General features: G+C 40.6%; 1 protein-coding gene across 1 annotated transcript in view; it reads right to left on the bottom strand.

Moving 5' to 3' along the window:
• The window catches only part of LOC127577980 (otogelin-like), a 190,890-nt gene that overhangs the window by 98,994 nt on the left and 71,751 nt on the right, over positions 1-20,145 (bottom strand). Inside the window, exons 19-22 of the mRNA XM_052029688.1 lie at positions 15,967-16,214; positions 15,312-15,459; positions 2,601-2,708; positions 361-499 (exon numbers count right to left, since the gene is read on the bottom strand). Coding sequence (XP_051885648.1) covers positions 361-499; positions 2,601-2,708; positions 15,312-15,459; positions 15,967-16,214 — 643 coding nt within the window. The remainder of the gene's footprint in view (positions 1-360; positions 500-2,600; positions 2,709-15,311; positions 15,460-15,966; positions 16,215-20,145) is intronic.

Genomic DNA, 20,145 nt, shown 5'->3' with positions numbered 1-20,145 from the left:
GCTCAGAAGTGATATCAAACAGAGCGTGGCACTTATTTGAGTGTGGCAAAATTCCAACGGCTTAACGTTTCATCATTCAATGGAGGTGTATGGTGTTTGCTCTCGTCTCTGACCTGTCAATTAAAGCCAAATACGTTGCAACCCTGATCCACTACTGAAGCGGTGGTTCCAACTGAGAACCACTATTTTAAGAGGTCCTAGTGTGGCTAGAAATTGCACTTTTAAATTCATTTATCATGCACAACTTTGGAAGTAAAACATAGTTTCTGCACTTAACCAGACATCTGCCAATGGTAAGTAACTCTCTAAACCAATACTCTTTCCACCGAAATGATACCAGATTTAAAAAAAAACTCTCACCTTAACAAGGTAAACCTTGCAACCACTTATAAAATCATAATGGACTCCATCAAAAGTCTTGAAATGGCGGTCCCCATACGCTGTACACATTGAAGGACAAGGATGGAATGTGCACTGGAATGTTCCCTGCTGGCAAACACTAAAGAACATTTTACCAATAAGGATGCATACACGTCAACCATGAAGGAAAGTACATTCAGCATTTCACTCAATACTTAAACTGAAATTCTCTTTTTTTCCCATCCAGAATTGAGCACTCTTTAACATGTACATAAGGCTGCTAAATGCAAGGTTTAAGTTCATGTGTGATGACATTTATAGAGGTCTCCACTTTTTATACACTATGAATTCTGCTCACCAACATAAATTTTTTATCAGGAGTTCTTAATTCAGAAATAACTATACTGAATGAAGAATAACTATTTCTTGCTGCTGTCAGCCACTAAAGTTCCAGATCAGGACAGCTTTACAGTTATACAGATTTTGCATACATTATATATTAGAACAAAACATTTAACCATGTGCATTGCTCACATTTTCATCTGCTGTAAGAGTACTCAGCGATTAATAAGATGCATTTTCTGAATGTAGTTTTTTCAGAAAAAAATCTTAGAAAATGAAAGTTGATATTTATTGGGGCTGCTGAAGACTAACATAGCTTTTCAAGCATTTATAAAAGACATGTGGGTACCAGAACTTTATAGGAGAGATATGGAAAAGAAATAAAAGTTCAGTTAATTGGGAGACAATAAAGATTCACACTGGAGGCTGATTAACCTGGTTAGAGAACATGGAATCGGAGATAATATACTGGAATGGGTAGAAAATCAATTATCCGACAGAAAGACTGGGAATAAGCTGATCCTTCTCAGGTTGGCAAAGAAGGAGCTGAGAAGGATCAGCTTATTACTTCTGTCCAATAACCAATTTTCTACCCATTCCAGTATATTATCTCTGATTCCATGTTCTCTAACCATGTTAATCAACATCCAGTGTGCATTTTTATTGGCTCCCAATTAACTGAATTTTTATTTCTTTTCAATATATAGTGAGGTACTGCAGAAATCAGTGCTTAGGGTCCAAGCCATTCACAATGCATATCAGTCATTTGGCTGAGGGGAACCAACTATCACATTTCCAAATTTGCTGACAATATTAAACTAGATGGGATTGAGAGTAAGGAGGAAATTTTCTATTAAGAGAGATTTGATTACAGGAGTAAGAAAGTTTTATGCAATAGCATAGGACCTGTTCACACCTGAAGTACTGTATACAGTTTTGGTTTCCTTACCTAACAAAGGATGTACTTGCCAATAGTGCAACAAGCATTTACTGGACTGGTTCCAGTCATGGCAGATCTGCCTTATGGGTAGAGATTGAGTAGATTGGGACGGCATTCTCCAGAGTTTAGAAGAATGAGTGGAGACCTCATCTACACTGAGAATATTATCAGAGTCCAGAATCAGGGAGTACTGTTTGAGATTAAGATGTAGGCTGTTTAGGACTGAGATCACCTTTTAACACTTCCTGGTTCATCATAAGTATTTTTAGATTTTCCATTTTGTTTGCATTCTGGTGACCAGTTCAGAGCCTTTAAATATGTATTCATCAAGATACTATTTTTAAATTTAGAAGTTGGATTTCTTCTACAGAAAAGAGAATCTGCATGAACAATATGGAAAGCAGAGATACTAGGAATGAAAAAGAGGACTTTACCAGCCTTGTATTTCCTGCAAATACTTTTGTTGAGCATTCCATTAAGATTTTAGAATTCTAAATGGCATTATACAGTCAGTAAATGATGTGTGTGATTTGTTAGGTTTATTAAAGTTTGGGCATCAGTGAAATAAATTATTTGAGTGCTGCCCTTTGAAGACCATCAGATCCCTCCTCCTGGTTTTCCAGTTCCCCTCTTCTCAAAATTTGAAACTTGCAAATCAATGAAATTGGCCAAATCTATATTTGGTTATTAAATGTTCTCTTTTACAGTCTTCTTAGTGCATTTTAAAATCATGAATAACAGAAATATTGCAGGATTTTCCTTGACAGGAAAACTTATTAGCCCTTTATTGCATCTAAAGTTACTTGTAACGCAAACCCAAGGTAGCACATGCCATGCACCAAAGAGTCAAGAGTTCAGAACAGGAAGGAAGAAAATTTGTGAAGAATAGGGGAATAATCACAAAGAATTTCCAATTTAAAGAATGGAGACTGTATGCATTAATAGATGACTCACTCACCAGATATAACAAGGTGATTTTACTACATCACCAGGAAAATACTCCTTTCCTTTCCACAGACAGGGGCATTCTTCAGGTTTAAAGCATTCATCTTCATGCTTCACAAGCCTATAACAAGCAAGGACGGATGAAATTGAGCAGTGATTTTTTACTGATGCATGGCCTTTTATTGAAACAAAATGATGGTATTCTTACTTGTGCTGACAGTATAGCTCCACTTAGTTGAATGCATTCACTCAGTTAATTGCTCTTTAATTCTAAACATACCAATATAAATGCAAGCACTTCAAGCATTTGCTAGAATAAATGAGGACACAAATAGTACTGTATACTTAGAATTGAAGGAGGTATTATATTCCTTTACTTTTAGTTCTATTAATACTTTGCATCATGCATTAATTCACAACAATTTATTTAAATACTTTATATTTGTGCTGTTTAAATGGACACTCTGCTGACATTGAGAAACCTGACTGGGCAACTTCAGCACTCAATGCAGATTGCTTAAATACTGTTTAAAGTTCACAGAGTATGTTTAAATGAATGGGGAGTATTTTCTCCAGCATTTAGCTGGTGAGATAGTTATTCCCCGATTAGTCATATCACAAACTGCACTGGAGCCTTCATCAGAGTGAGCCAAAGATCTCATGGCAGGAAGCATAGACATAACTCATCAGTAAAAAGCCTACCCCTGAGAATCCTCAGAGACACCACATCCAACAGTCATATTGGAACATGTAAAAAAAAATCAGCAGGGAAACTACTTGGGAGCCAAAAGTTATGGGAAGAGTTACGGGAAAGTGGTCCTGAGACCAAAACAGGATCAATCATGGAGGTATCGAATAGTAGAACTGGCTTGAGAGGCTGAATCACCAACTCTTCCACTGTATTCTTATGTTCTAACACCTTTGGTCACACTCCTATGCCCAGACTGCTCTACCCAAGGAGGTCAAGTTCACTTTGACTCTCAATTTCATTACCATGGCACTTTTCCCAAGCAGCCACAGAGACCTCTGTCATAAGTCCAATTTACTTTTCTCCACTATGCTGGGGAGGCCACCCAAGACACAGTATTCATGGAGCAATGATTTCACCTACTTTAGCATTTCTGGCACTGGGATTTACCTGTGATCCTGGTTTCCCCACGAGTGCAGGAGTCATTCATGCATCCATTATGATTCTCTGCAGAAACCCCGACATTTTTATCAGCAGGAAAAGTTTCTAGTCCCTTCATATGCAGCTTGCCACAGTACATGGGAAGAATTTTCTCATGATGAATGTGACATTTGCAGTAAGCACACATGACTCTTTCATTCCCACAGCTGGAGATTTCAAGCAGCCAAAGGCATGGATCTAGGTGGATGAAGGCAACCCTCTACTTCGCTGGTTCCTACCACCTGTGTGCTCTCCAAACAGCGGCTGAGTGCAATTACAAGAGCCAAAGTACTAAGGTTATCGTGGAAAATGCCAATGGTATCCGCAAGATGGGATTTTGCTGTTTGAGTCAGTACAGAGTTGCCCTGCAGCACACCCCATGCAGATGCTGCATGCCGTACAATGTTGCAAACCAGAAAGAGCAGGCAGTGCCAAAGAAGAGCAAGGAGACCCGACCTGAAGCCTGAAGTGCACAAAGCAATGCCAGAGAAGCAGCAGAAGGAAGAGAACCAATGTCCCTACTCAGCACCTACAACCATATCTCTCAAGGCAGTAGAAGGGGGAAGCATTGTTAGCACAGCTACGAGAGACTTCAGGAGAGACGGTTCTCCTGAGGAGCCTGCAAAATCGTAGACCTGATGCAAGCTAAATGATCTTCTCTGCACTTCGATCATCAGTGTAGTGGGCCAATAATCAAGCAGGGAATCCCAGCGGACACACAAAAAAATTCATCAATATTCTGCTATACAGGTCCACTTGTACTGATCATAACACATAAATGAATGAATCCTTGCACCAATAACTTGAGTGGCAAGCTACAGCACCACACTATTTCCTGCTGTGGTATCTTATTTAAAAAACTCAAGATTTCTGCAGAAAACGCATTTTCCTGTAAGGATCTCCCTCTATAGGTGTAAACAGTTATGTGCAGATTACAATAACATAACTTGAGATGACGTGACGTTCCTCCTTCTATTGCTCTATTGTCCAAAATTATCACTTCTGAAGGAGTTTATTGGAATCATTCCTTCCGGACTGTGGAGCTCCTGGCAGACGTCTTGGCCCCTTGGTGCAGAACATCCACTCCTAGCATGTACTTCATGGAACAGGATTTAAAGGGAAGTTAATTAGGTAGCTGTCTCCCACTGTTTTGAAGTTTCTCTCTTATCCATGGTAGTCATAGGGAATGTGCCTCTATGGGCTAATGCCCTTCGTTTGTTGCGTAGAAGGCATGTGAAGTTGCTTTATGGCTCATCAGGAATTGTGCAGGTCATGCTTTAGCACTTGTTTCTGGGGGTAAACAACCTGATGTTTCAAATGTCCTTTTGTCCAGATTTATGATTTTTTTTGCAGGAACCAGACATGGCATTAGCACCAAGAACCATGCTATTGTGCACCAATTTCTAGACCTGCAATTCCAAATTCCCTTCTGATTCCATTTTATCTAACTTCTTTAATTAAAAATATAATTTTAAAAAACAATGCATTTGGTTCATTCACTCTAATATAATCTTAAAAATTCCTAACCACCCATCTTGTGTTCTGAATAAATCCAGCATTCTCCTCACTTATGACTGGATAGATTTGCCAGGATTAAAACTTAGATAGTTGTTGCCATTACAGGAGTGTCAATTTTTCAGAATTACTACTCCATTTGAACTATGATAAGATCATGTTCTGTAAGTAAATTGTGTAAACCCCCACCAATTTAGAAAACTTCTGTGTTGAAAGCATGTGGAAAATTCTTAACAAAATGTCCTGCAGAAAGAGTTGGGAATATCAAATCCTAAACCACAATGATTGTAATTTTGTAAATTAGGTTTATCCAGAACAAGGCAGCACAGAGTTAAGAACATTTGGAAGAACATTTAACACCTAAATACACTAATGTCGTTTTACAGCAGCAGAATTATCATTTCCATCTTTAAATAAAGACAGATAATATCAACCAGTTTGACAGTCCCCAATGGATTCAAATTTGCGCTTGAGATTATGTTCATCAGCCTGGCATCAATATTGCATGGTACCTTCTCCACTGTCAGAACTACACTGGCACAGAACTCACAGCTGCCTACAAACTTCAAGGTTAAAGTAATTTTACATGGAGAGGATGGACAATTCAGGACTGCTCGGGCACAATAGAGGTCCGTACCCAAGTCAAGCGGTAGAACTTGGAGCACCACCCTGCTACTCACTCAACACACAGAGAAAACATTAGGGTTGCTACATACAACTGGAAAATAATTTTTAAGCCACATAATGAGTCTTAACGAGCTCTACGGCTTCCACAAACTGAACTATGCATGTATTGAGTCTGATCTCCTCACAATTTAGATACTGTCTTAGATCCAAAACAAACTAATTTGTTTTGCCTTTTTCCTTTCTATCTCTTTTATCTCTCTCACACACACAAAAATATATCAAGTGTTTCTTTTATTTTGTTTCCTTACATGGTTCTATACTCCGTTGATGATTCTTCAATGTGATTGAATAGGGAAATACATAGCTGGTCCTGTTCACATCAATGATCCACCGCAGAGCAACTCACTGAATTATAAAGGCTCATGATTAAGCACAAATTACCATTCAGCTGCTCATGACAATACTGCAATCATAATGAACAGCAAGCACTGGTCCTCAAATATTGCCTGTGAAATACAAGCCATAGTGTCCAAGCTCAATTGAAACATGAACTAATTGATGACTAAACAAATATAAGTTGCTTACACTTGGGCTTATAAACGAGAGGGAAAGTAGTTTCCATGTTATGTACTTTTGGTCAGAATCCAACATTCTGCAGGTTGCAATGGGATGGTCCAGCTCCAACCTCACTCAGGCCAACAGGCAGAACCAGGTACCTACCCCGTCCATTAGGGAAGTGGTGGCTGGTTTATTGCCCACAGGCATGGACCACCCCCACCCCCCCCCCCCCCGCCCCCGCGCAACAAATGTGATGGCAGAGGTTTTAATTTCCGTTGCGGCCCAGGTGGAAGCCAAGCAATTGCTTGGTGTTAGAGTGCAAATTCAGAGCACGGCCACCCAAGTTCTGCTTTCTGACACTGGATTTCCCTGTTGACTTGGACCCATAATCCTGGCAAATCCATGTTCCCACAATGCATGTTGCGCCAGTGACCTGGGTTCAATTCTGGCCACTGCCTGCAAGGAGTTTGTACGTTTTCCCCATGACTGCATGGGTTTCCTCCGGGTGCTCTGGTTTCCTCCCACATTCCAAAGGTGTACGGGTTAGGAAGTTGTGGGCATGCTATGTTGGCGCTGGAAGCGTGGCAACACTTGCAGGCTGCCCCCAGAACACTCCACGCAAAAGATGCAGTTCACTGTGTTTCGATGTACACGTAACTAATAAAGAAATCTTATCTTATCATCTTGCTCACAAAGAAAACTATTTTCCCTCTTCTCAAATCAAGAGCATCTCTGCTATCCTGTATGCAGCAATGAGCCAGTAAGCGTCACGATGTGACAAATCCCAACAGCTTCTGTCTGAAAGGGTCCAAATTGACAGTGAACTTCACCTCTAAAGACAGAGCAGACCAGGCAAGGGTGAGCAGCTGGAGCCCTCCCTACAGAAGATGACAGACCTCTGGTTACATCCCCTTGGAAACCTTAGTCCAATGTATTTTTTCTTGGAACCCTGGAGTTAGGAGATTGTCTTCTGAAGGGCGAAACTTTCCAAGCCAGATCCCTTCTTCCTCTCCTCTTTCAGGGTCTTTTGGCAAGCTGCCTTTGTCTTCAGACCCTCTCCTCCTGCTCATGTTTGTCCCACAGCCCCCTATCCAGAAGAAACATCAGCAAACTATTTCAGTCTCCATCATTTAACAGTACAGTGTAATGGTGATTCCACAATACAATACAGCTTGAACATTGATAGCTATTGGGTAATGTTTTCTCCTTCCGTTTTTTGAAAAAAATGAATCTACTTTTTAGTTATACATTAGGCCACATACCCCAAAGAAGGATATTTCTGAAATGCTTCGCAGAACTATAGGTTTACTTTCCAATTTTTTTTAAAGAACTATTTCTTAATAAATACAAAACATTAAGCACACTTCATTCCCACTAAGGTACAACAGCAAGGCTGAGAACTATGTTCAAACAAAATACAGCACAATCAGTGAACTGCAGAAGCCAAGGGTTTCATCTGTGTTATGTTACATTATAGATAGGACAGATGTTAACAGATTCTTTTACCAGCAAGCCAAGAAGATATATTAATTTCTGTGATCAAAGGATTTTAAACAATCCACCATTCATTCTCTCTTTGAGGACCAGATTAAACACTTTCTAGAAAGCAGTGAACATTAAATCTCAGGTTCTTATCAAACAAAACTGATTTGTCAATCAAAACAGAAAGTATGACTTCCTAAAGCTGCAGTTATTTCTTTTAACAAAAATGAACATCACTTACAGTCAGACATCTTTCCCAGCTTCTTTCTATTGTAGTTTGTTGTTAAATCTAACCTAGCTCCCCCCCCCCCCCCCCACACACACACACACACACACACCCATGTCCCAAGGGATAAATGCAGTGACAGGAGAACCTTTGAATTTTTTTTGAAGAGAAGGTCTAAAGTTCAAAAACTATTTTGTATTTTTAACAAGTTAGCAGAACTTAGCCAGAACAGTATCTGGGGTTTTTGCAGGTAGCCTTAGTGCTATTGTGCTTGCGAGAAGAAAAATTACCCAGCATTTCCCTCTCTGAGTGCAAGACAAAAACATCCATGGTAAATTTTGAATGAGGAGAGCTTTGTGGCCATCTCGCAACCCTCACCATCTTGGCTCATACATAAATACCAGCCTCCTGAGCAAGTTAATGCAAGCATCTGCACTGTGACAGACTTTGATGGGTGAGAGCAAAAATACCTCTGCTGTAGATAATCTTGACTGCCACTGGTAGTTATTCTTTTTAGGCCATCCATTGGGATTGCAGATGACTTGCTTCCACTCCAGATCTGTGGGTTCTAAGTTGACCAATGAGGGCAATGTGGGATCTCCAGACTCTACCAGAGTAGGAACACGAAGGTCTCTGACAGGATGGGTGCATGGCTGATTGCAAGATGGCGTACTCCTTCCGCAACATACAAAGGGTTTCTGTGCACTCTTGATGCATGCTTCAGAGATTCTCAGTGCCATTCCAAATGCTCCTCTTCCACTTTAATCTGTCACGGGTTAGAGATCTGCAGGAGTCAGTGGGTACGTTGCATTTTTCAAGTAGCTTTAAGAACATCCTTGAACCTTTTCCTCTGTTCACCTGGTAACCTCTGCCCAAAACAGAGCTCGGAATAGAGTGTCTGTTTCAAGAAGCCAGTGTCAGGCATGTGAACAATGCAGCCTGCCCGCTGGAACTGACTGGGTGTAACTAGGGCCTGAATGGTGGGGGGTGTTGGCCTGAGACAAGTCACTGACGTTGGTTTGCTTATCCTGAAAGTCAATGATGTGATTGCGCTGGGGAGTGTGCAGGAAAGAGTCACCAGGATGTTGCCTGGATTGGAAGGTGTTAGTTCTGAAGGAGAGACTGGATAGGTTGGGTTCGTTTGCCCTGGATGAAGGAGGCTGTGCAGTAACTTTATGGAAGTATATAAGATCATGAGAGGCATAGTCAGGGCAGATAGTCAAAGTGTTTTTTCCTCATGGTAGGGATATCAAAAACAAGAGGGCACAAGTTTCAGATGAAGTGTGATCTAAGGGGTAGGTTTTGTTTTAAAAAAACACAGTGAGTAACCGATTGGAATGTGCAACCAGACGGGATGGTGGAATCAGATCATTTCCTACATTTAAAAGACATTTAGACAGACACTTAAACAGGCAGGGCATGGAAGGATATGGCCCTATATGGGCAAATGGGATTGTGTAGATGGGTGAAAAGGTCAACATGGATATGGTGGGCCGAATGGCCTGTTTCTGTGCTGTACAACACTAATGACCCTATGAATTGGGAGAATTTTCCAGGGACAATAATGGTTTATATCCCCAGTGCCTACAGGTGCCTGCCAAAGCTAATTCAAGTCTCAGCAGCATATAGGAGGGCAGGAGTCACTGCTGTCCAGTAGAACACGAGTTTTGTGCAAGGTTTGAGGCCCTGATATTCAAACAACCTTTCCCTCATGCAGCCGAAGGCTATGCTGGTGTGTTGAAGGCGATGGTGAATTTCAGCATCGAAGTCTGCCCTCGAGAGGTGCTTCATATAAAATGAGCAATGGTCCATGTTTTTGCTGGTTTCGCTATAAACCTTTCAGAGGGCAGGGATGTATAGCAGGAGCACCCAACAGCTACCATTTATTTATTTATTAGTCACACGTACATCAAAACGCACAGTGAAGTGCATCTTTTTGCATTACTGAGAATGTTCTGGGGTCAGCCCGCAAGTGTCACCACTCTTCTGGCGCTAAAATAGCATGCCCACAACTCCTAACCCATATACCTTTGGAATGTGGGGGGAAACCAGAGCACTCGGAGGAAACCCACGCAGACAGAGGGAGAACATACAAACTCTTTACAGACAGCAGCGGAAATTGAACCTGGGTCGCTGGCACTGTAATAGCGTTACGCTAACCTCTACACTACTGTGCCACCACTATACTCCCAAAACTCTTGCATGACTCTCAATGTACTTATCATCATTTCCTCTGTTCCTGATACTTCCATATTCTAGGGTTAACTTACCAAATCTTTCCTTCAATACAAAAGCCCACACCATGATACACACTGTTCCACAACCCAGCTCCCTCCTGCCTGCTGCACATTACACTTCCTTACACAGACTGAACTGAAGATTTTTAAAAGCAGCTAGTTTTTTTAATGACTTGAGGAAGGCAAAACAATTACATACCGTGGTATTAAAATGTTAGTAAGAAATAATTTGGGAGCAACAGAATTCCCTATCTTTTAAATTGTATAACATCACAATTAAATAAGAGAGACACAGAAATAAAACTATTAATTACTAAAGATGGGTGGAGCCATTTCAAAAAAACTATTAATCCATATTTAAATAAATGTTTAATATGTTAAGTCTACATATCACGTCCGTTCAATATAAAATTTACTATTAATTTGACTGTAATAATTCCTTAAAAGGGCAAAATTGGTGGTAAATGAACTTTCAGTTCAACGTTCACACAGGTACACAGGGACAAGCTGCATAACAAGGCTCAATATTCTGCTTCTTTCCTGGGTTTACTGATTTTTTTTAGTTTTATTATAATTAAAAATACCTCAGAACAACAGTCTGAAGTAATTAAGTACCATAAATTTCAATTGTATGTGAATACATAAAGCCATCAGTTACTCATCGCAATAGAAATTAAAGGGGCAGAGATTCAAAAATGAGCTTGAAAATAGTACAAAATTTCACTAATCTAAGAAGTCTTGGTTGCAGAAATGCAAATCTTTTTGTCCAGCAGTTAAAACATACTTGAAAATAATGTGCAGTTTGTCACAACTGCAGTCATGCATTGTGCGTGTAGCCAAAAAAAAACTATTTGTGGAAAATTTGCAACTTTACGTTATATAAAGATTCTAGTTTGGCTTAATGAAATAGTGCTGAGTTCTTGTCTATTCCAACATTCTGTTAAGCTTCTTAGAGGGTATCCGATCCTCTTAGCACATTCTTTTGCATTTAAATAATACATAAAAAGTTTAATCAGACAAAAGGACACTGATAACCAGGGATAAGTTGTACGTTCATTACTGCTGAAATAGCAAAGTTTGCTATTGAACACCAAAATATATTCACCTTGCCCAAATGCCTTTAGAATATGCAAATCATCTATTTGTTGGTTATAGCACTGGAACGTGGCAACTTGTTGCAAGCTGCTCTCTGCAGATCTACTCATTACTTCTATTATAATCGTTCCATTCTTTCAAATCTCATTTTATTCTGCATTCTGTTATTGCTTTCCCTTGTACTAACTAAATGCACTGCGGTAATGAAATGATCTGTATGGACAGCATGCAAAACAAGTTTTTCACTGTACCTTGGAACATGTGACAATAATAAACCAATTTAAATTTACCAATTTATTTCAATATTAAACTGACAGGAATCAAACAGTAACATTCTCACAACTATTTGAGTAGACTGTGCATTTAGTCCAATTTCAAAACTTGAGCACATGCTGGATTCCAGGACAGCACTGAGGGAGTGATTACAACTTCAGTATTCCTTTTTAAGACAAGACCCTTTGTGGTTATTTCAGAGAGAATTACAGATTCTGAGGATCTATTCAAATTGGAGCAGCATGCCCTTTGAGTTTCTCTCTAGGCAACGTTATTCAAATTAGATTTTCTTGATGCATTTCATGACTCATCGTGGGATTGTGTTGTCCTCAGAGATCAAGTCATAAATCTTAAAGGGAAAGATTTAAAGGGGACCCGAGAGTCAGTTTTTCCTACGCAGAGGGTGGTGGGTAATATAGAATGAGCTGCCAGAGGAAATGGTGGAGGTGGGCACAATTACATTTTAAAGACATTTGCACAATTACACGGATAGGAAAGGTTTCCAGGCATATGAGACAATTGCAAGTAAATGGGACTAGCTCAGGAAGACACCTTGGTCAGCACGGACGAGTTGGGCTGAAGAGTCTGTTTCTGTGCTGTACAATTCTAGGAATCTTCAAATTAATGTTTTATCTATGTGGTATTTTGAAGCAATTCTGAGGGACAAGGCAGCATGCTTCACACATTTTTTTCTTTTACATTTAGCAAAGCTGAATGCAGCACCCGATTCTTACTCCCAGGTCCAAAACTTTACAATAGTACAATCCTGGCATCAGAAGGACTCTTATCCAATGAGGAACTATTCTGCAATTGCACATGAAGCACACTGCATTGCTTGAGCAAAAGGACCCCTCCCTGGCAGCCACTGGTGTTGTTCTAAACTGGAAGTAACTGACTGTTCTAGCATTCTGAGTACCTGATTGGGAAGAATTCCATTGCTCAACACTCACATATTTCACCCGATGAAAATAATGATCACAAGAGCATGAGGCGTATAACCAGTATCAATCCTCCTCTCTACCTTTTTCTACTTATATTATGTATTTTCCCACAAAACCTATCCTCCTGCACAACGTTTTTTTCTTCTATACTTTTAAATGTCAATGGCGAGAGATTAGTCTTTGTTCTTAACCTCCAAAATTGTGACTGTGGAACCTGCGCACGTTTGAGAGGGTTGGGGTAGCTATCACGTTGATAAGGGTGCCAGTGAATGCCTAATAAATCTCTATTGGTGGCATCCAGAAGCAGGCGTAACATCAGCCAGCAATTAGTGCTGTTTTGATGCTGCTAGTGACATTTCACTTCCAGCAAAAGCCTCTCTTAACCTCCTATGGCTAAACATGTGTTCAGCTGCAGGAGGCATCTACATCAGCATGCCATTTTGCACACCCATCCTTTGATAGCATGACCCATCAATGCAAGGTGGTATCCTCACTCCTATGCTTTCTACAAGCTGTCTCACCACATTCAGATTGTCACAATGCTTTTATCTAAACTACCCCCTATGTCAGTCACCGGTTTAATCGTTGCAAACGTGGAATCAAGTTAAAGTGAATCTTCATCGCCGCCTTCTCGTCATTTCTCCACTGTCGGCCCAAGCTGCAGGTACGGAGTGCCTGAAGCAGGATGGCTGAGGAGTGAAGCAGGTAAATGGGGAGGGAGTTGGGGGAAGTAAGAAGTGTGTATCTATACCATTTGAAGCTTGTAAAATAAGGAGGTTTGGGTTGAGTGAGAAATGGATTGAAATGGAGTATAAGCATGAGCATATAATTTTTTTTAACGTTTGTCAGCCCTACAGATGGCTTCAGCCTTAGCAGGTGAATTCGTCATTACCAGCACTATCTTCACCATACATTTGAGCACTCGCCCCTTTCCGGTTAACTTCTGTCGCGTCAAGTTGCCTGTTACCTTGCCCCAACAGTGAAAGGGATGGAGAGAGATGCACATCAGAAAGTGTCATACAAAGTATTTGAGTTTATGTGGCCACCATAGTTGAACATTGGGTAGTGTGTACAACATAGCCAAAGTAGTTGTGAAGTTTGTAAAATGTGTGATAATGTGGTTGAGCATGCAAATGTTATGCTTAAGTCCTGATTAACAAATCGAATTTTTTTAAAAAAATTGTAGTTTCTGGAGATGGGAAATTAAAAACAGAAGTGCTGGAAACACTCAGGGCAACAGAAAAACAATTCAGCATCACGCCAAGCTCAGAAGATGCCGTCTGACCTGTTGAACCAACAGAGATTGCTGGTAGGCAATTGCTGGGATAGTGCTGAATTGAATAGCATCTGAGACTGTAAGTGTGGATGTTAAGCTATTATATTTGAAGACAAAATCATGGACCATGGAAACTCTTGGAGCACAAGGTCAAAGTGAGTTTTTTTATATTAAACCACATTTAATACTCTGAAGTCTCTCTGGCCCTACACAATGGATATTTTAATTTCCCAAACTAAATATTTCAAGATAATAGATTTTAAAATATGCTTCATCCTTCATCACCTGTCTACGTTTCTTGGTTTATTTAGGCCTCTGCAAAACGTTCTATGTGAAATTAAAGATGTTTTTTTTTCCCCCGATTTAAGGATTCATAGAGTAATACAGCATGAAAACAGGCCCTTCGGCCCAACTAATCCATGCTGACTGAGATGCCCATCCAAGCTCGTCCCATTTGCCTGCATTTGACCCATATCCCTCTCAACCTTTCCTATTCATTTTTCTTTATCCTTTTTTTAACCGAGGTCTCAGCCATCAACGTCCAGGTGCTGCAGTTGCACACATGCTGTTCTATAAAACTAGCACAAATTAACCAAATACTCCACAAGTGGCCCAATGTCAGCTTTATAAAGATTCAACATAAAGGATCAGTCACCCCAACTGTTAACTTTGTTAATCTTCCCATAGTTGCTGCCAGACCTAATGTGTTTTTCCAGCATTTTCTGTTTTTATTTCAGATCCCATCATCTGCAGATTTTTTTTCTGGTTCAGCACAACTTTCCTGCTCTATATTTAATTCCTCTATTTAAGAAGCCCAAGATTCCACACGTTTTGCCAACCACCCTGAATCTGCCCTGCCATGTTAGTTGATGCGTCCATGGACCTCTCCCAACACCCTCCCCCCACCCCCCTTAGAACTGAGCCGTGAAGTCTCTCTTCCCCCTCCCCATTCTTTCTGGGGAGATGCATCATGTCCCTATTAAATGCCGTTTGCTCCCCGTCTGCCGGCCAGCTATGCCCTGATGTAGATTAGTATCATCTGCTCTTGGTATAGAGTCAGCATTATACAGCACAGAAAAGGGCCCTTCGGCCCACCGTCTATGCCACCCTTGTGCCTATCTCCACTAATTCTATTTACCCGCATCATTTCTGCTACACCCTTCCGTGTCTGCACCTCCTTCACACTTCGTGGTCCACTTCCAACCACTGTGCGCTCCCTGCTTCACCCAGGAGATGATTAATGTTGCGCATTCCTTGGTTACTTGCCCCATCGCTCTATCCATCCCTGCTCCTGGTTCACCCTACACGGTCCGCTTGGCCGTTCACCCTTTCAGGTCCGCCAGAGCTCCAGCCCGGGGTATCCCTTTCAGGTCCGCCAGAGCTCCAGCCCGGGGTATCCCCGTCGGGCCCGCTTCAGCTGCATCCTGCCGGCTTCGCAGCCGGTCGTCCTGCCAGCTACGCTTCTCTTTGCCGCCTTCTCAGCCCGCTCATGCTTCACGCCACCTGGCGCGCTGGGTCGGGCCCCTGTCCCTCTTCACATCGCCCGGCCCGCGTTTAGTCGCCCCTTCGCACAGCCCCATTCCTGTTGCTGGTTCACCCTACGCGGTCCGCCACGCCATCACCCTTTCAGGTCCGCTTGAACTCTGCTAGCCCTCCCCCTCGTGTATCCCTTTCAGGTCCGCTCGGGTGAGGTCGGCGAGCTGCACCCTGCCGGGTCCGCACCCAGTTTGCGAGATGCGCTGCGCCCCATCCTGCCGCCTCTGCGCTTCTTCCCCCGCCCGCCCGCTCCGCCTTTGACCTTCGTGGTTCGCGCTTCGTCCGGTTCATGCTTCACCCACCCTGGCTCGTCACCCTGCACCTCTTCATGTTGCCCGGGCCCCACTTCTAGTCGCCCATTCGCACCGTCTCTGCCCTGCTCCTGGTTCACCCTACGCGGTCCGCAAGGCCATTGCCATTGAGCTCAACCCTGCCTCTCCCTCGCAGGTCGGCTTGAGCTGCGCTCGGGTCGTCTGGGCGCCTCTCTCTACCCTTCGTGCTTCGCTCTCGCTTCCTTTTGCCTTCTCAGCTTCACGCTCCCTGGGCCACTGGTTCGTCACCCCGCCCACTTTTAATTGCTCCTTCGCACTGTCTGGTCCCTGCTTCTGAGTCGCCCGAATAGGATTCCTTGATGGAATGAGCTGCTCAACGAACTTGTTGGTATTAAAGTTGGATGACAGAAATTCCCTCCAACTGATCAAAGAAGGGAAATTGTCATCTACAGAATCAACACCATGTTGAAAGCGTATGTTGTAGGAGTGGGAAGGGAGAGAAAAGGAAGTCATTAGTGGGGAGAAAATGTGCCATATTATTTTACATTTATGCAATTTCTACTTCCAATATCCATAGAGAAATGAATATCCCACTTTCTTATTCTGCCAATGTATCAAAGTGAATAATTTGCTAAGAATGTTCAGTTATTTAGAAGATTGACGGGAAACAAGGGTCAAGTTGTTCTTTATCCGCAGCCAACTAATGATACATGGTGACTTGATTATTTTTACTTGTAGCACGTCTTCAATCTGCTGTTTTCTGCTTGAATTTATTAATGATACTATGTTCTTTTCAATCAAAAGTGATTGTTAATTGCATTTGAGCAGCCAATATTAATTAACAAATAGATTTCTAACTGTGTCTTAAATATATTTAATGAGGTAGCCTCCACTGCTTCCCTGGGCAGAGAATTCCACCAATTCACTACCCTTTGGGAAAAGCAGTTTCTCCTCATCTCCATCCTAAATCTATTACCCCTAATCTTGAGACTATGGCCCCTAGTTCTAGTCTCACCTACCAGTGGAAACAACCTTCCTGCTTCTATCTTATCTATCCCTATCATAACGTAATATGTTTCTATAAGATCCCTTCTCATTCTTCTGAATGCCAGCAAGTATAGTCCCAGGACACTCCCTCTCTCCTCATACGCTAACCCCTCCATTTCCAGAATCATCTCGTGAATCTCCTCTGCACTGCCTCCAAGACCAGTACATCTTTCTTCAAGTAAAGAGACCAGTACCCTGTACAGTTGCAGCATGACCTCCCTGCTCTTAAACTCAATCCCTCTAGCAATTAAGGCCAATATTCTATTTGCCTTCTTGATAACCTGTTGCATCTGCAAACCAACCATTTGTGATTCATGCACAAGCACTCCCAAGTCCCTCTGCACAACAGCATGCTGCAATCTTTCACTATCTAAATAATAATCTGATCTATTTTTCCTTCCCAAGTGGATGCTCTCATATTTACCAACATTGTACTCCATCTGCCAGACCCTTCCCCACTCACTTAACCTGTCTATATCTCTTTGCAGAGTCTCCGCAACCTCTGTACAATTTGCTTTTCCACTCAATTTAGTGTCATTAACAAGTGTATGGCCATATTAGATAAATGTGACCACAGAAGGAGGTTGCAAGGTGCAGTGCATTTGTCAGAGTTCCATACAGTTCAAATCTACTATCCACAACTAGTCTAAATCCTCATTACAGCAAACATTCCTCACCCTAGTAAAAGATCCTCATTAATATTGACCTAAAATCTTCAGTGGATCATATAACCAGAAACAAAATACAACATATCATCCTGTGGTATTTTGAAAGCAAAACTTAATTTTTGCTGAAGTTTAAAGGCTGAATTAAATATTTAATTAAATAGCATATACAGCAGAGAAACAGCTATTTAGCCCTAAGGGTCCACATCAATGTTTATGCTGCACACAAACAGAGAGAGAGTTTTTTTCCTCTATACTTTCCAAATTCTCATTATACTTTATACTTTCCAAATTCTAGTTCTGTGCCTGGAGAGAGACCTTTCTTTTATTTTGTAATATTTTAAGTGATTGGAGGAAATTTTGTTTGAACTTCTGGTGAAGATTTTATTAGAATTTGAACAGTAAATAATATCTATTATACTAGATTTGCTTTTTACTTTATTTGTTTATGGACCTGCTGGAGAGAGAGTCAAGGTTCCCCATTTCTACCACCTATTCCCCCATCACCTGTCTCATTGCCATTTCACCTTCTTTACCTTCCCCTTCAGTTCTCAAACCACCTTCCCCAAACAATCCAACCTTCAGTTTTTTTAAACCCTAATTTTACAAAAGAAATGGCAAGAAAGATTTACAAGCAAGGTTAGTATTTTAAAGTTGTTTCCATCAGTGCAAGGCCATGATATATACTATAAATTACCCATCTAGGTGGCATGGAGGAGAGGCATGTGACACGCAAATCTGCGAACAACAATCAATGGGATAATTTTACAAATTTAGATCATTTGTCACCAATTTATATTTCTGTTGAAAAATTGAAATCTATTGTCATTGATGAAGGATCACCTATTGATTGCAATTAAAATTACTAGGAAACTAATTATACATTGATTAATCCAAAACAAAAATTCAGAAAATTTCAAAAGTCAATTTCTAAAATAAAGGATCCATTGTTGTTCTCGGAATTATTCAGAACTTAGAATGTAGTTTTGTTGCCAACAGGTCAGTGCAACCAACAACCATCTAGGGAAAAAACAATATTAAGTTTTAATATTGCAAGTGTAGAAGCAATGGAAAATAGCCTTTTGTCGAGAAACTGTAACCTCGAACAGGCAATATACATAGGCCAAAAGTGCTTAGAAATTGCTGCAATTACATGTAAGATTTAACACAAAAAATGCTTACAACGCTAGATGGTTGCAATAGTACCAGCATAATCTCAATAGAGTTGAGATCAGTATGGTATATTTGGTAATGTGTTTCATGCATTGAATCAAATTGTTAAGTCAATTAAAAAGGAATTAGAAGAAAAATACAAAACTAAGGTTAAATTTCTCAATGCAAATTCATTACTTGTTCCCTGTGCATTTGGCAGATCAAAAAGTTTTTCTTTTAAAAAAAGTAACCAAAAAGTTTGAAGAAAATGAATGCCTCTATTTGCCAAATAAATTTGTTGAAGGATAGAGGAAGAGGGAACTAATCTGGGTCAGATTTCAGCAACAGTCTCAAAACAAAAGTCTGTCTGTCTCTGACTGGTAGAGAGAGCAAAGACTACCTGAAAAATGAAGCAAAAGTGATTGGAGGCCTCCCTAACTGTATCATATTGACTAACCATTTGCCAAACACAGGAGTATTAGCACTCATTCCAATAATTGCTTAAGTTTGTCTAAAGCTCATCTTTATTGTCCCACCTAATGAAGTCATCGCTTTGAAAAAGAATGCCACAATTAATTATTTTTCCAAAACCCACACAGCTTTCATTTTAACTACTGGATATGAATGTTCTGTTTTATTTGAAACCTCATTAAAGCATACATTTGCATGAATTATTTCTCATTTAATGGGTTTATTAATGTGGTCAGTGTATCTTATTTTATGTTAGCAACGTTTTATGTCAAAATAAAGGGCTACACGATACAAACCAGCAGAAAGCAATCTTTTAAACCAACCAAAAAAAAACCTCATTTTATATTAAATAATAGGCAAGATTTTGCACATAGTCCTTGACAATATTCATCCCTCAAAAATACCTTATTTGCATATAACCTGTGGAAATCTAATTATGCAGGGTTGACACATGGCTATTTTTTAAATTGGAAACAGTTCTTCAATAGCTAAAGGTGCAATGACTAAATGTCTTTTTGTTTAAATCAGTCTTAATGCAACAAAGTCCTACTATACCAAATTAAGAATGTACAAGATTTTTGGCACCAGGAACATGAATCTTTCATCTATTCCCCACCCCACAAGACATGCACAATTTGCCCCGTTCATTAAGAAATGAGCACACCATGTAATGCAAGAAAAAATGTGTGCAAAGAACATTTATGTGCATAGAATATTTAATAAAAAAAATTCCATCAACATATCTCATGGTGAACTGTTTAACTGTGCCATACATGATTCACCCTGCTGTTCATTAAATTTAAAGCAATAAATGTGATCGACTGTGATCATTCTGAGGAGCAGTCGTTCTTATTTGAGCACACCTGCTGCCCAGTTGCTGCTTTTACATACTCTGGAATTATATGTTGACTCCACATTGTTCATCAACTCTGGTGAAAGTTTGGTGTTTAATTGGATGTTTTTTTCCAATTAAAAATATGATCTTAAGCTTATTTGGTACCTTCCATGGTTCCCCCA

Source organism: Pristis pectinata, chromosome 14, assembly GCF_009764475.1.
Source record: "Pristis pectinata isolate sPriPec2 chromosome 14, sPriPec2.1.pri, whole genome shotgun sequence".
Classification (NCBI taxonomy): domain Eukaryota; kingdom Metazoa; phylum Chordata; class Chondrichthyes; order Rhinopristiformes; family Pristidae; genus Pristis; species Pristis pectinata.
The sequence above is the reverse complement of the archived record's forward strand: the minus strand, read 5'-3'. Positions and strand labels throughout refer to the sequence as shown.